The sequence below is a fragment of the Pygocentrus nattereri genome, chromosome 2 (assembly GCF_015220715.1).
Source record: "Pygocentrus nattereri isolate fPygNat1 chromosome 2, fPygNat1.pri, whole genome shotgun sequence".
Lineage (NCBI taxonomy): Eukaryota > Metazoa > Chordata > Actinopteri > Characiformes > Serrasalmidae > Pygocentrus > Pygocentrus nattereri.
This window is the reverse complement of record NC_051212.1, coordinates 24,382,114-24,396,461: the sequence shown is the minus strand read 5'-3', so window position 1 is coordinate 24,396,461 and position 14,348 is coordinate 24,382,114. Positions and strand designations below refer to the sequence as shown.

The 14,348-nt window shown below is 39.9% G+C and overlaps 1 protein-coding gene across 1 annotated transcript in view; it reads right to left on the bottom strand.

The window, feature by feature from the left end:
* The window catches only part of pcxb (pyruvate carboxylase b), a 261,864-nt gene that overhangs the window by 204,736 nt on the left and 42,780 nt on the right, over window positions 1–14,348 (bottom strand). Inside the window, exon 8 of the mRNA XM_017699653.2 lies at window positions 7,640–7,758. Within this exon, the coding sequence (XP_017555142.1) occupies window positions 7,640–7,758 (119 nt within the window). The remainder of the gene's footprint in view (window positions 1–7,639; window positions 7,759–14,348) is intronic.

Sequence of the window (14,348 nt, the reverse complement as noted above, 5' to 3'; positions counted from 1 at the left end):
TCCTCATTTATACAGATGTTCTGCTTCTCTCCATTACCACTGCTGGGATGTAGAAGTGTGAATAGAAAAGGAGGGACTGATATTCACAAGGCCATCACAGCAATGCTGTGCTATCACACAGACCGCTCACAGCACACACATCCCCCATACAGCAGATCTGGCTGTTGGTGCATGTGCGTGTACCAGAAGTAACATAACTAGATAACATCTGAGGGGAAAAAAGTATCCTAGACAGGAAGAGTCAGATATAATGGGCGATAAGTGCAGCAACGTCTGCTGAGTGCATGAGAGGAGTATAAAAATAGATATAAGAAGGAGAAAGTGGGAGAGATGAACGAGTAGCAGGATGAGGACATGAGCATGACATCCTCTCAATTGCAGGCAGTTAACTAAACGATAGTACCTCTTATCTATCTACGGGATGAGAGAAACAGAAAGACAGGGAGAGATGTGAGAGTAAGTAGAAGAGAAAAGTGAAAAGAAATGCAACATACACTATATTGCCAAAAGTATTCACTTGTCTGCCTTCAGACGCATATGAACTTGAGTGACATCTCATTCTTAATCCAGAGTTTAATATGATGTAGGCTCATCCTTTGCAGCTATAACAGCTTCAAATCTACTGGGAACTCTACTTTCCACATGGTTTAGGAGTGTGTTTACGGGAATATTCGGCCATTCTTCCAGAAGTGCATTTGTGAGGTCAGACACTGATGTTGGATGAGAAGGCCTGGCTTGCAGTCTCTGCTCTAATTCATCCCAAAGGTGTTCTATTGGGTTGATGTCAGGACTACATATTTTTTAAAAACTTACCAAGTCGGAACTGCAAAGCAGCAGAAGTTTCTGGCCTAAAATGCTTTTTTTTTTTTTAAACATATGCAGGGTAGAGAAATAACAGTAAAGGTAAAGTAGTACCTAAAAAAATGCATTTTTTCTTGATTTACCACAATTTCATCATTATCCATATTACATACCAAAGATATGTCTAGGTTCACTTGTTTTACTGCTATTTGTTCTGTAGAGATGTGGACACCGTTGATCACAGACACCTTCAAAAAAATTAACCAAAATCTGTACATCAAACTACACTGAATTGCTTTGTTAAAGCAACAGTTTGGCAAAAAATAAATTACGTGATTAAAATACGTGATTTTTCACTTACTCTAAATGCACTTGATTAGCCGAACCATGTTTGGTGTTCAAGCTTTGCTTCTTTAGTTTAGAACTGGAACTGCCACGCTAATGGTGCTAACAAACACTAAGTAAATTAGTTACCAAACTAATTTTCACAAATATAAACCAAAATCTTCATATATATGTTTCAAATTGCAACAATAAGCTAAGCAAGCTAAAACAACTTTAAAACAAACTTGGACTTTATTTATAAATTTAAGCTAAAATTTGAACTACATTATTTACATACAGTTCAGCTGTTTGATATTATTGCACCCTCAGACTCTGTAGTGCAGGGGCACACTGTAAAACGTCACTACAGAGGTACATAGTTTTAGTACAATAATATATATGGCTTGTTTATTGTAGCTGGAGTTAGAAGTTTGTCAAATAAAGATACTGAAAATGAGGTGTGGAGTTCCATATCGCAAAAACAAAAATCTATGGGTAGGACATGGAAAATGTTCCGCTATGCCAGTCAAAATGACACCTCAAAGAACTAAATTCAAATTAAGCACTTTTTACCATTTCTACCTTCTCTGTCGTGTTCACCTGCTGTCATGACCTGTGCAGTTACGATGTGGTTCCCGCATCCAACGGACTCATTGTTTAATACGTATATTCAGGTTTTAACAAAGATGGTGTGCAGAAAGAGCGGTCTTCAAATTTGTAATTAGACACTGTATTGATTTTCGCAGTACAGTCACTTTGGCTTAGCTTGTGTACCTGCATTACCCAACAATGCATCAGTGTTAATTACCTTAGCCACATCTTTGGTTGGCTTACAAAGAATAACAGCAAACTCTACTGGAAAGAAGTAATTCCAGCTATTCTAAATGGATCTTCTAAATGCACCGTTTTTGGTTTTCATAGTAAGTCATACTGTATGTTAAATCACATCAATTTGTCTGTGCAATATGACTTTAGCCCTGTATGTGATTTGTGTGGGTTCGGAGTAGTTTTAGGCTTGTATGTATGGAAACAGTTAGGGTGACTACTGATGTCAGCAACATTAGCCTCATAGCTGCAAATCTAGACACCAAACATGTATTGGCTGATGGATCCTATGTGGGGTAAGTGGAAAGTCATGTTAATTAGATTTTTTCCCATACTACATAATTTCATCTTATCTTCAGAAAAAAAAAGCAGTGGAATTCCATTTACATCAATGGTTTGGCCAATAAATCCTATTTTACTGTCACGGTCACAGTGTCAGACACCACAAAAGCAAGTCCATTTGAGTTTACTTAACAACTCATTGTGGTTTTTATGTAAATGTATGATGCAAAAAGCTAACTGTAACACATGCTTCTATTACTTGTTTCCTACATTAGCCTTATATCACTAATGCAAAACTAAAGAAGCAAACTTCAGATACCAAATGTCTTGGCTGATGATCAACGATTAGGGTAAAGTGAAAATCGACTGACCAAATTATAGCATTAAGGCAAGTAAAAGCAAAAGGCTGTTTACAGTGGCCAGTTCCAAATAATGAACAACACAGTAGTAGTAGTAACAGACTGCAGTCAGACTGGAATGAATGTCAGATATACTTATAAAATATTTTAATGAAATATGCATTTGCTGTGTTTGTACGCTTCGCAAAGACGCACAAGCACACATTCACAACTTCACACCAGCTATTCGGTGACAGTTCAGTGTCCATAGAAATTGATGAATGATGTATTTCAGTCTCTGCTCTGCAAATGTGAGCTGGCAGCAGAAGCCGTGGAAGCCAATTCAGTGCGACAGTGTCAATTGCACTTGGCAGGTTTGATATCTATTATATATGAACCTCCATTTCCCCAAACTTGTTCTCACAAACGCTAAAGAGTGTGTATGTATGCCTATATTCGTGTGTGTGTTTCAGTGTGCATCTGTTTGCATTTGTATACAAAAGAAGGGGGGCTGTGGGAATCGGAGATGAGTGCGCCATCAATCACTCCACTCAGTCTGATAATGTGTGTGCGTGTGTGTGTGAGAGCTAGAATGATATCAGGCTCATCTGTGTCATTACAGTGCAGCTCATAGGTTATCAGAGGAAGCGAGGGCTATTTATATCTTCAGTCTCTTCTGCCCTCTTTCTGAAAAACGTGCTTTTTGTAAAGGTGACGCAGTCCATCTCAACACAATGCAGCACAATTCAAAATGTGCACTGAAGTCTGGTCATTTGACAGCGGCAGCAAACGTATCGCACATCATCACAATCAACTTAACCCAGATCAGTGCACTAAAATGTTACACACACCAGCAGGCTCAATGCAACCCGTGCAAGTGCATTAAACCTAGCCTGTGCTAGTATGCTAAACCTAACTCACGCCAGCACGTTAAACCTAGCCCACACCTACATGTTAAATTTAACCCAACTTCATTATGTTGAATTTAACCCACACAAGCAGGTTCCACTTGCACACCTTCATCACATACTACTCAATCCACACAAGCACAGCTTAACCCACACTAGCATGGTCAATTTAACCCAAATCAGTGATTGTCATCTTAAAACATCAGCATGTTCATCTTAATCCACACCAGCATGTTCCCACACCAGGACACACCCCTTAATTCACACCAGCACTATCAGCATATTCATCTTAACCTATACCAGCACACTCAACTCAGACCACACCAGCACAATCGGCTTAATCCACACCAGCCTAACCTACATCAGCATAATCAACTTAATCCAAATCAGCACAGTCAACATAACCCACACTAGCACATTTAACTGTGGGTCTACCACCTCCTATCTCATATCTCAAGGGAAACTGCACCAAAAAATGGACACAGTCCTTTTCTTTAAATTCAGATTTTGCTCAAACAATCTTGAGAATATCAAATTGTGGAGCCAAAACTGAGAATATTATAGGGTTGGACAGTTTCCAGCTAACATTAGCTTGTCAAGCAGGCTACAGATCCAACCAGCACCACACTCCAGTACAATGATTAGTTTGGCCTGCAAACCTGTTTACTGGACAGATTTTCAGTTTCTTATTGTACATTCCTGAGAGTTTCACATTTATGGAAACAGTGCTTTATGATATAATACAAGTTTTTGTTAGGTAGATTCTAGACTAAGTTTGCTTAAAATTAGATTATCTTTAATATTGTTAACTAAGCTCATCTTGAAATTATATAAAAAAAAAAATAATTAAAAAAAAAAAAAAATCAGTGTTACTGAATAGCTGTTTAGGAGCTGAAAGACCTGCCTCATTGAAAAAAGACAAAAACGCCCATCACTAACTGTGCAGTATGCATGTTGCTTTCTACAGCAATCTTTACAGCACACTTATAGACTCAACAAAAGACACTTTTCCTAGGCTTTAACTTCTCAAAGCAATCAAAATAAATACTCAATTCAGGAGATTATTCTGTTGTATAAGTGGGCCATTTAGCTGCTTTCTGTTTTGCTTAGCATCCATTTTGGGAGCCTGCTTAAGTATCAGCATAAAATCAACATTTATGACTTTGACAGTCCTGTATTGTCCAAAACCTCCGGGCAGTGCACTCCAAATACGTAGCTCCAAGATTGACTGCTTCTGTGAGGCCCAGTAAAACAAACTTTTAACCCAGTGATTTACATTCACTGGTGTGAAACCAAAGGCAAAAGACATGAGTTTTAAGGTAAACCAGCAGTTCTTAACTAAACCACCAGCCTTGACCACTGTGCAGGTGAAGTTATTAATGAAGCTTTTTGTGATATGCACTATGAATCAATATGTAAATTTTCTCATCTCATTATGACCTGTAAATTTAGTAGCATCTGAGGCCAGCGGCACGCATCGCTGGAAATCAACACGCTTGTATTCACACACAACGATGTGGTAGACAATTCTTGTCAAAACCTGTTCCCGCATGGGTGCTCCTAAGTCAAAACTGTGGTCACATTTTTAAAAAACAAGGTGCAAATGTGAGCATTTTGCTCACACTGTAGAGCGCTGTTAGGTATTTTCTGGTGCTGATTTAGCAGCACATAAAACAAAAAGAAACCCATCACCATGGGAACCATTTGGCTCTACAGTTGGAGGTCAACAGCGTCTGTGAAGTGATTACAGGGTGCTTAATTATTTAATGGGAATGCATACTGGACATCTCTGACTATTTTCAGGCAAATCTTGTAGACTGGTCCATCACTCCCCACCGCCCAACTAAAATGTCAAAGGGTGTAATGTGTTTGTCTGTTTAGATTTGACACTGTGGTTACTCTTAAAAAAAAAAAAAAAGAATTTTGAAACACCACCATTTTGAAATACAGTGGTATAACTGATTACCGGTAAAGCATCCAACCCCTTATTTACAACCCCATTTCCAATGAAGTTGGGACTTTGTGTAAAACATAAATACAAACAGAATACGATGATTTGTAAATCCTTTTCAACCTATATTCAATTGAATACACTGCAAAGACAAGATATTTAATGTTCAAACGGATAAACTTTATTGTTTTTTGCAAATATTCACTCACTTTGAATTTGATGCCTGCAACACGTTCCAAAGAAGTTGGGACAGGGGCATGTTTACCACTGTGTTACATCACCTTTCCTTTTAACAACACTCAATAAGCGTTTGGGAACTGGGGACACTAATTGTTGAAGCTTTGTAGGTGGAATTCTTTCCCATTCTTCCTTGATGTACAACTTCAGTTGCTCAACAGTCCGGGGTCTCCGTTGTCGTATTTTACGCTTCATAATGCGCCACACATTTTCAATGGGAGACAGGTCTGGACTGCAGGCAGGCCAGTCTAGTACCCGCACTCTTTTACTATGAAGCCACGCTGTTGTAACACGTGCAGAATGAGGCTTGGCATTGTCTTGCTGAAATAAGCAGGGACGTCCCTGAAAAAGACGTTGCTTGGATGGCAGCATATGTTGCTCCGAAACCTGTATGTAGCTTTCAGCATTAAATGGTGCCTTCACAGATGTGTAAGTTACCCATGCCATGGGCACTAACACACCCCCAGACCATCAGAGATGCTGGCTTTTGAACTTTGTGCTGAAAACAATCCGGACAGTCCTTTTCCTCTTTGGCCTGGAGGACACGACGTCCATGATTTCCAAAAACAATTTGAAATGTGGACTCGTCAGACCACAGGACACTTTTCCACTTTGCATCAGTCCATCTCAGATGAGCTTGGGCCCAGAGAAGCCAGCGGTGTTTCTGGGTGTTGTTGATATATGGCTTTCGCTTTGCATGGCTTGTAGACGGAGCGACGAACTGTGTTCACTGACATGATGGTTTTCTGAAGTGTTCCTGAGCCCATGTGGTAATATCCGTTACAGAATGATGTTGGTTTTTAATGCAGTGCCGCCTGAGGGATCGAAGGTCACGGGCATTCAGTGTAGGTTTTCTGCCTTGCTGCTTACTTGCAGAGATTTCTCCAGATTCTTTGAATCTTTTGATGATATTATGGACTGTAGATGATGAAATCCCTAAATTCATTGCAGTTGCACGTTGAGAAACGTTGTTCTTAAACTGTTGGACTATTTGCTCACACAGTTGTTCACAGTGGTGAACCTCGGCCCATCCTTGCTCGTGAACGACTGAGCCTTTCAGGGATGCTCCCTTTATATCCAATCATGACACTCAACTGCTTCCAATTAACATGTTCACCTGTGGAATGTTCCAAACAGGTGTTTTTTGAGCATTCCTCAACTTTCCCAGTCTTTTGTTGCCCCTGTCCCAACTTCTTTGGAATGTGTTGCAGGCATCAAATTCAAAATGAGTGAATATTTGCAAAAAACAATAAAATTTATCCATTTGAACATTAAATATCTTGTCATTGTAGTGTATTCAATTGTATATAGATTGAAAAGGATTTGCAAATCATTGCATTGTGTTTTTATTTATGTTTTACACAACGTCCCAACTTCATTGGAATTGGGGTTGTAGTTTTTCTATCTAATTCCTTCTGTTCACCTTCTCCATCTATCTCTCATTCCTCCTTTTCCGCCTGCCTCTTTCATCTCTCTCTTTCTTTGACCACATTCTCAAGGTAGAGGTGGCATATTTACAGTCATTCTAGAGACACCTGTCAGAGTGTGTGAGGGCACACACATTCACACACGCTGAAGTATGCTGAACTGAAAAAAGGCTCCAATTTTCAAGCCCTACAGTCAAGCAGCACAACCACACAGACACACATTCACACACAGCAGCCACTCCATTGTCTTTCACTTCAGCCAAGTGCTGTTAAATATTTCTAAAGAATATTTACATATTAAGTACATGAAGGAAGAGACAAAACAATAGAGTATAAAATAGTCTCTCTGGGGAAAAAGCATTTGTAGAGACAATGATGAAGACACAGAAAGGCTGCGTAACAATGTGGTATTGAGTGAATGCTAAAACACTAAAATCAGTCCATTCTCAGATTATTAAACAAATATCTGCTTTATTTCTGTATCCATGAAGAATACATTAAGGTAACTATGGGTGATGTTAATATTCTCTGTGATTGGATACTTACTCAGTAATCTCCTCTGTAACTGTGTGCTCCACCTGTAGGCGGGAGTTGACCTCGATGAAGTAGTGCTTGCCATGTTTGTCCACTAGAAACTCCACTGTGCCTGCGTTCTCGTAGCCCACCTATATAGCACAACAAAAAAACATGACTAAAAAGCACTTGGCATTTAGCACAGGATAAAATGAGCATTTAAAATATCAAACACAACCACTTTGTTAGCGTATATAACAGGACTACTCCTGTGCAACTTCACATTTCTAATCATTACTAAACTAAGCAGCTGTAAACATATAAATAAGATTTCTGATATGTGCAGAAATATAAGGAGAGATATAGATAAACAACTGAGAAACACCCTAAAGAATGATGCTATAACATTAATGTACAGAGCAGCATCAATTCTCATGGTAGACTACTTCAGCTTGAATATATACCGTTCAATTTCATATGATTCATATGATAAATATGCTCAGTAATTCAAATCTTTTGAACAGCTGTGTGTGTAGTTTGTGAACATTCTTCCATAGAAGGCACCGAGCAAACTTAGATCAAGAAAAAGATGTCACTAAACAACAGAGAGGCAGAATCATCTGAAACTGGCCTCTGGATCACTACTCATAAAACTGAAAATGATGTAGAAGCCACGGGCAAGCACGTACTTTGAAAATATCTGATTCCTATGGTCAGTTCATTTCCAGATTCTCAGCTGAGCCAAGTAGCCTCAAGCCAATGACTAGCTAAGGTCATTTGCTCTGGCACTTTCAGAACAAGGCCTCATATCAAATTATAGAGAAGTAAGAATTTTATAAGAATAAGTCTGCCAATTTCTGCCATTCTGCTCTCACCTCTTGCTTTCTATCCACTTTTCTAATCTGCTGTGGACATATCATAAACCCAGAGAGAGTAATGTAGTTAACAGCTTTCGGCACTAAGGGACTCAGCGGGAGGAAAATTGATGTCACTATTTCTGAAGCAGGCTTTCTGAATCCTGTGGGAAATCCCATTCACTCATAACACTCTATGCAACCTTTCAACATCTGCCAGAAATCACCCCTCTACTGATCTGGGATTGGCTCACTATATCCAAATCCTAAAGTCAGCCATTATACGAAAAGTGCAGAACTGATCTTAAATCGGCGTAACTGGGGAACTTCTAGCAGCACCTTTCAAACGCTTGGTGGAACTGATCCATAGGCAAAAGGCCAATTCTGTGGAACAGCAAGGCACCAACGGTAAGAAGGGATAGAAAAAAAATGGAATCAGCATGACTCCTGGCCTGGTCGGGAACCAAAGTAAAGCTCCATATTTCAGACTTGGAGGAGCAAAGGAGCGAGGGATGAGAGGGGAAAAAAAAAAAAAAAAAAAAAGACAGCATTCTGAGGTAGTATGAAAAGGAAAGAAAAAAACCCCAAAGTGATGAAGGATGAAAAAAAAAAAAAGACAAAGCTGTCTGGTGATTCTGGATGCTGTGTAATTATGTATGTCAGGGCAATTCAGACAGGTCATGACCCAGAAAAGCTTCAGCTGGGAGACCAAGATATTAGCTATAGTAAGGCACCCTACCCAATTGTCTCTCTCTTTCAACCCCTGTCCCTCTATCGTGTCTTGTCCTTTCTTTATCCGTCTCTACTTACTCTCTCTCCATCTACTCTATACTCTGATCTCTCGTCTTTCTTCCCAGCCCTCTCTCTAGTCCCTTTCCCCCTCTCTCTCTCTCTCTCTCCCTTTGTGAAGGGATTGAGAATAATCCAGTGCCAAAATTCACTGTAATCTGATCCAATTTCTCTCCACAATTCAGAGCCGCCTACTAATTCCATATTCCATATCACAGTGAGCCTGCCAACAGCAAACACACACACACTCACACATGCACTCTCCCACAAACACTAACACACCCGCACAAGCTCACATACACAAACATCCTTATAAACACATATATGCACTCGCTCACGTTCCTCCACACACTTGCTCAATCTCATTCTCCTCCATACGTACACACACCTCCACACATGCTCTTCCACATGCGCACACACACACACACACACACACACCTCCACACATGCTCACAAACAGTAGAGATGATACCTGTTCTATTTGTTCCTTCCGCATTAGTGTAGACAACTAATACTACACCTACACTTAAATATGTCTCTAACCTTAACCACAGGCAATATTTCTGCTCATTTAGCTGTTCCAGAAATGCCTGCACTTGACAAAACTGTCATGTTGCCCTATCACCATAAGGATGTTAGGTTCTGACGAAGTGCTAAAGACAAGGAAACACCTACACTCTATTGCTCAGAAACAAATAACTATTTCCACTCAAAAAATTATCCTACTGTCAAACACACAAACTGATTCCAATTATTATTCATGCCCCACCCCCCGTTTCCTCCTCTTACCCCTTCACCTCTCCATTCACTCCAGCCTTTCATTCAGTCCAGTGGGATTTGACTCATTTTAATCTGCACTGACTAATGTGACCATGTTGACAGAGTTTAAACTGACACTGGTAAATATCATCAGAGCGAGAGAGCGAGAGAAAACGGGAAGAGAGACACAGAGAAAGAAAGGGAGAGAGAACGAGAGAGAGAGAGAACAGGAAGAGAGACAGAGAAAAAGGGAGAGAGACCAATAGACAGTGAGATAAGAGATATAGGGAGACATATATAGAGGGAGAGAGAAGGATGAAAGGAGAAGAGCAGATGGTGAGAAGATGAAGGAAGGACAGAGGGTGAAAGACGAGGAGAGAAGGAAGACCCTGTCTGGGCAGCAGAAACGTTAGAAATTGCACAGACAGACAGATAAGGATAGGGGGGAAGAAAGAGAAAGAGAGAAAGAAAGAGAAAGAGAGAGAGAGAGAGAGAGAGAGAGAGAGAGAGAGAGAGAGAGAGAGAGAGAGAGAGAGAGAGAGAGAGAGAGAGAGAGAGAGAGAGAGAGAGAGAGAAGGAGAAAAGAAAAAAAAAAAAAAAAAAAACAGGACAGATGGTGAAACAACCAACAAAGATAGACGGAATAAGAGATAAACAGAATGAGAGGAGACAAACAGGATGAAAGACAATGATAGAGAATGAGAACGAGAGACAGAAAGAGAGAATAAGGGAGAATGAGACAGACAGATAAGGATAGATAAGGGTAGGGGGGAAGAGAGAGAGAGAGAGAGAGAGAGAGAGAGAGAGAGAGAGAGAGAGAGAGAGAGAGAGAGAGAGAGAGAGAGAGAGAGAGACAGACAGACAGACAGACAGAGAAAGAAAGTGAAAGTAATCAGTGTCTTTTTGATCAGATGCATTTGCAACGACAAGCATGATTATAATCGGCTTTCTGTTGGAGAGGACAAGCGGCTGCTATGGTGACAGCACACCTACAGATGTGACCCAGAATAAACGAGAGAGAGAGAAAAAGAGAGAGAAACAGAGACAGCGAATGAGAGTAAGAGTGAGAGAGAGTGCGCAAGAGAAAGACAATAAACATATGATCTTTTTAAGATCCCAAAACTAAAAGGAGCATATGAGACTAAAAGACTTCAGAGAAACAAACTGCTCCACTACTTAGGTTTTTAAGCACAACCATGAACAGTTCACATCACACCAAGCTGTTTTATATATGGCTTTGAATATTCTAATTACTGTCCTACCGACACAGCAGCTAATTTTTGTGGTTTTTACATTCAGGGTTTCAGAAAGGACTGCTCTGTATGGACTGAGGCAAACAAAGAAATAACCTCTCATCTCAGTCAGCCCATTGGCACAATGGCTTTTAATTAAAAAGGCTTTGTTTTAAGTGCTAATGAGTTGGCAAAGCATTTTAAGGGCAAAAAGGGGAGTGAGACTATCATGCAGGGGGCCTATTTTCAAGAAGGCTTGTTTTTACACTTTGGTTCGTACACTGTTAGTCATTAAAGCAGCCTGACAGATCTGTTCATGATTGACAGTAGACATGGACCAATAATTGATTTATGCAATCTGTTTATGTATCACTTTAGCTTTAGCTAAACAATGAAAGCAGCTGACACTAGAACATTAGCAGGGCTCTCGTAACTTAAGCTAAGGTCAAGGTAACACTGATTACCCCATCAAACACAGATCTGTAGCTATTACTCACTTTTGCACTTACACTATTATTGCCAAAAGTAATCACTCACCTATCAAAATCACTGAATTCAGGTGTTTCAATCACTTCCAGACGAGCGATTACTTTCGTTTTGATCTGATGGTGCAAAAGACACCATCTCTGAACTGCAGACAAAATTTTGTTTGTGTTTTTTTTCCCTTGTGATATATACACGAAGCAGTACTATTGTAAGGTACTTACAAGATAACATATATATTTGGTATGGATCCGGCAGGAACGGGGCACTACTTCTTTGTTTTGCAAGTACTGTCTATTCAGGAGCTATAATTTAACGAAGCTAATGAATAACTGAAGCTTACACACCAGCAAATAGCACTGTGCAAACTACATGTCACAAGGACCTGATTATACCTGACTAACATCTGTCTTGAGGGATCCCATCATAAGCGGACAGTTCTAAGAACAGGGCCCAATGGAGATGTCTGATCTGTGATCTGATCACCTTTGGAGGTAGTCTGGGACCACAACGTTTGTTGTGTGAACAGCTAAAGCCCCAAACAGTCTCGGAGACCACCTAATCCACTGCACTATCACTGTACAGAGAACAGGAGCAGTGAGTATTTTGTGTGAGCAGTCCATAAAAGTAAAAAAAACAAAAAAACAAAAAAAAAAAAAAAAACACTGTACATGTAAACAAAAGGACAATTTGTGGAAGGTGATGGGCATGTTACATATGCTGCAGGTGTGGCAGTAAAACATGCTAGTAGTTAATACACTGCATACACATAATGAAGTTATGTCATGGCATACATGGATGCTAACTTTTACTTAATTAAATGTAATAAAAATTTCGTAACTTTGTAGATACTTTGTAGTGTAATTAGCTAATAATGTAATCCTGACACATAACAGGTGGTTATGTGAAACAAGACCGCCTTGCCTGTACTCCCATGTGTCCTCCATAGTAACACACATTGTGTGGTGAGGCGGGCAATTTCTTGGGGTTTTATTTAGCCAAAACTCACACACAAAATATCTGCCACTATGTGTTAACATACCAAATGTTTACTATTGTGCCTGGGTGTGTGGAGGCACGATGGATGGAGGCTGTTTGGCTAGGTTGTGGGGGTTGCATGATCATGCTTTTCCACAGTGATGTAAATCACAAGAGAGGTGTGGGTGAGTGCAGACAAGGACCACAGCCCAAAGTAGGTGGTTGCAGGTGGGACTGAAGAATGGTTAAAACTGGCATGTGCTCATCTTGGAGGCAAGAGCATTGGTTGTCACCCCATCTGCAATTGCTGCTTGCCATAAAAAGCCATTTCTATAAACATTGTTATGCAGAGTCAAAATCCATCTAAGTAACTTTATAGGACACTCAATGCAGTTTGGTTTCGGATGCGTGACGATTTAAGGCAGCAGTGTGTACTATGCCAAATTCTGCATTATGGCTACTTATTAACTACACAAACCTTGTAGCTCCACCACAAGAGCAAACTTTGTACACAAAACATGTCTTGGCTGACCTACTACATTTGAGTAAATCTCTCACTTTTATCAAAAAAAAAACAAAAAAAAAAAAAAAAAGTCAGTGTCTGTCTCACACATTCATGCTGGACTGCTTGGAGGAAATACACAGCCAAAGCTGCCTGCATTGACATCTCACTCATTTAAAGCCTTTGTGTATGTAAACATACAGAATATGATTGTCTGAAGTAGTAGAACTTTGATATGTTTTTATTTTTCCTCAGTGCTCTGCAGTAAACAAGAAGCCTCAATGGGGCTTTCTTTTCAAATAAAAAATAAACACCAGTGAGTAACTGCTAACTCATTATTTTCTACCTGCAGGATGTTCTGGGTTATAAACTTATAAAGCATTTTAACACAGTTGAGTAAACATGTTGCTTTTGTTGCAAATGTATTATTAACATTAAAGAATTAAACAGTCATAATAGTATTTCATTGATTATAGCCATGATGTAATGATGTATGCTGCACTAGAGCAGAGACTAAAGAGACTCTAGTGGACTATATTAAACAAACACACACACACACACACACACACACACACGCTCTCAAAATAAATAAAAAAAACTCTAATGTGCACGGTGTGAACTGAATGTTTCAGTTCTGCTTTAACTATATGTAGTAGTCAAAAGCCATCAATGAAGTCCCAGGTGGTACCACCCAGGAGAGGGAGAGAGAGTGAGAGACAGAGAGACAGAGAGACAGAGAGAGAGAGAGACACACAGACAGACAAAGAGGGAGGGAGAGACAGAGAGAGAGGGAGAGAGAGACGGACAGACAGACAGAGAGGGAGAGAGACATAGACAGAGAGAGAGAGACAGAGAGAGAGACAGAGAGACAGACAGAGAGAGAGAGAGAGGCAAAGAAAAAAAAAACAGGAGAGAGAGAGAGAGAGAGAGAGAGAGAGAGAGAGAGAGAGAGAGAGAGAGAGAGAGAGAGAGAGAGAGAGAGAGAGAGAGAGAGAGAGAGAGAGAGAGAGAGAGAGAGAGAGAGAGAGAGAGAGAGAGAAGCCAATTTCCACTGAAAAAAACCTATTAAGAAAAGAGGTTTAACATTTTGGCTGCATCTAAAATCCAGTAAATCAATCAAAATATACCGCAGTATGAAGCACTTT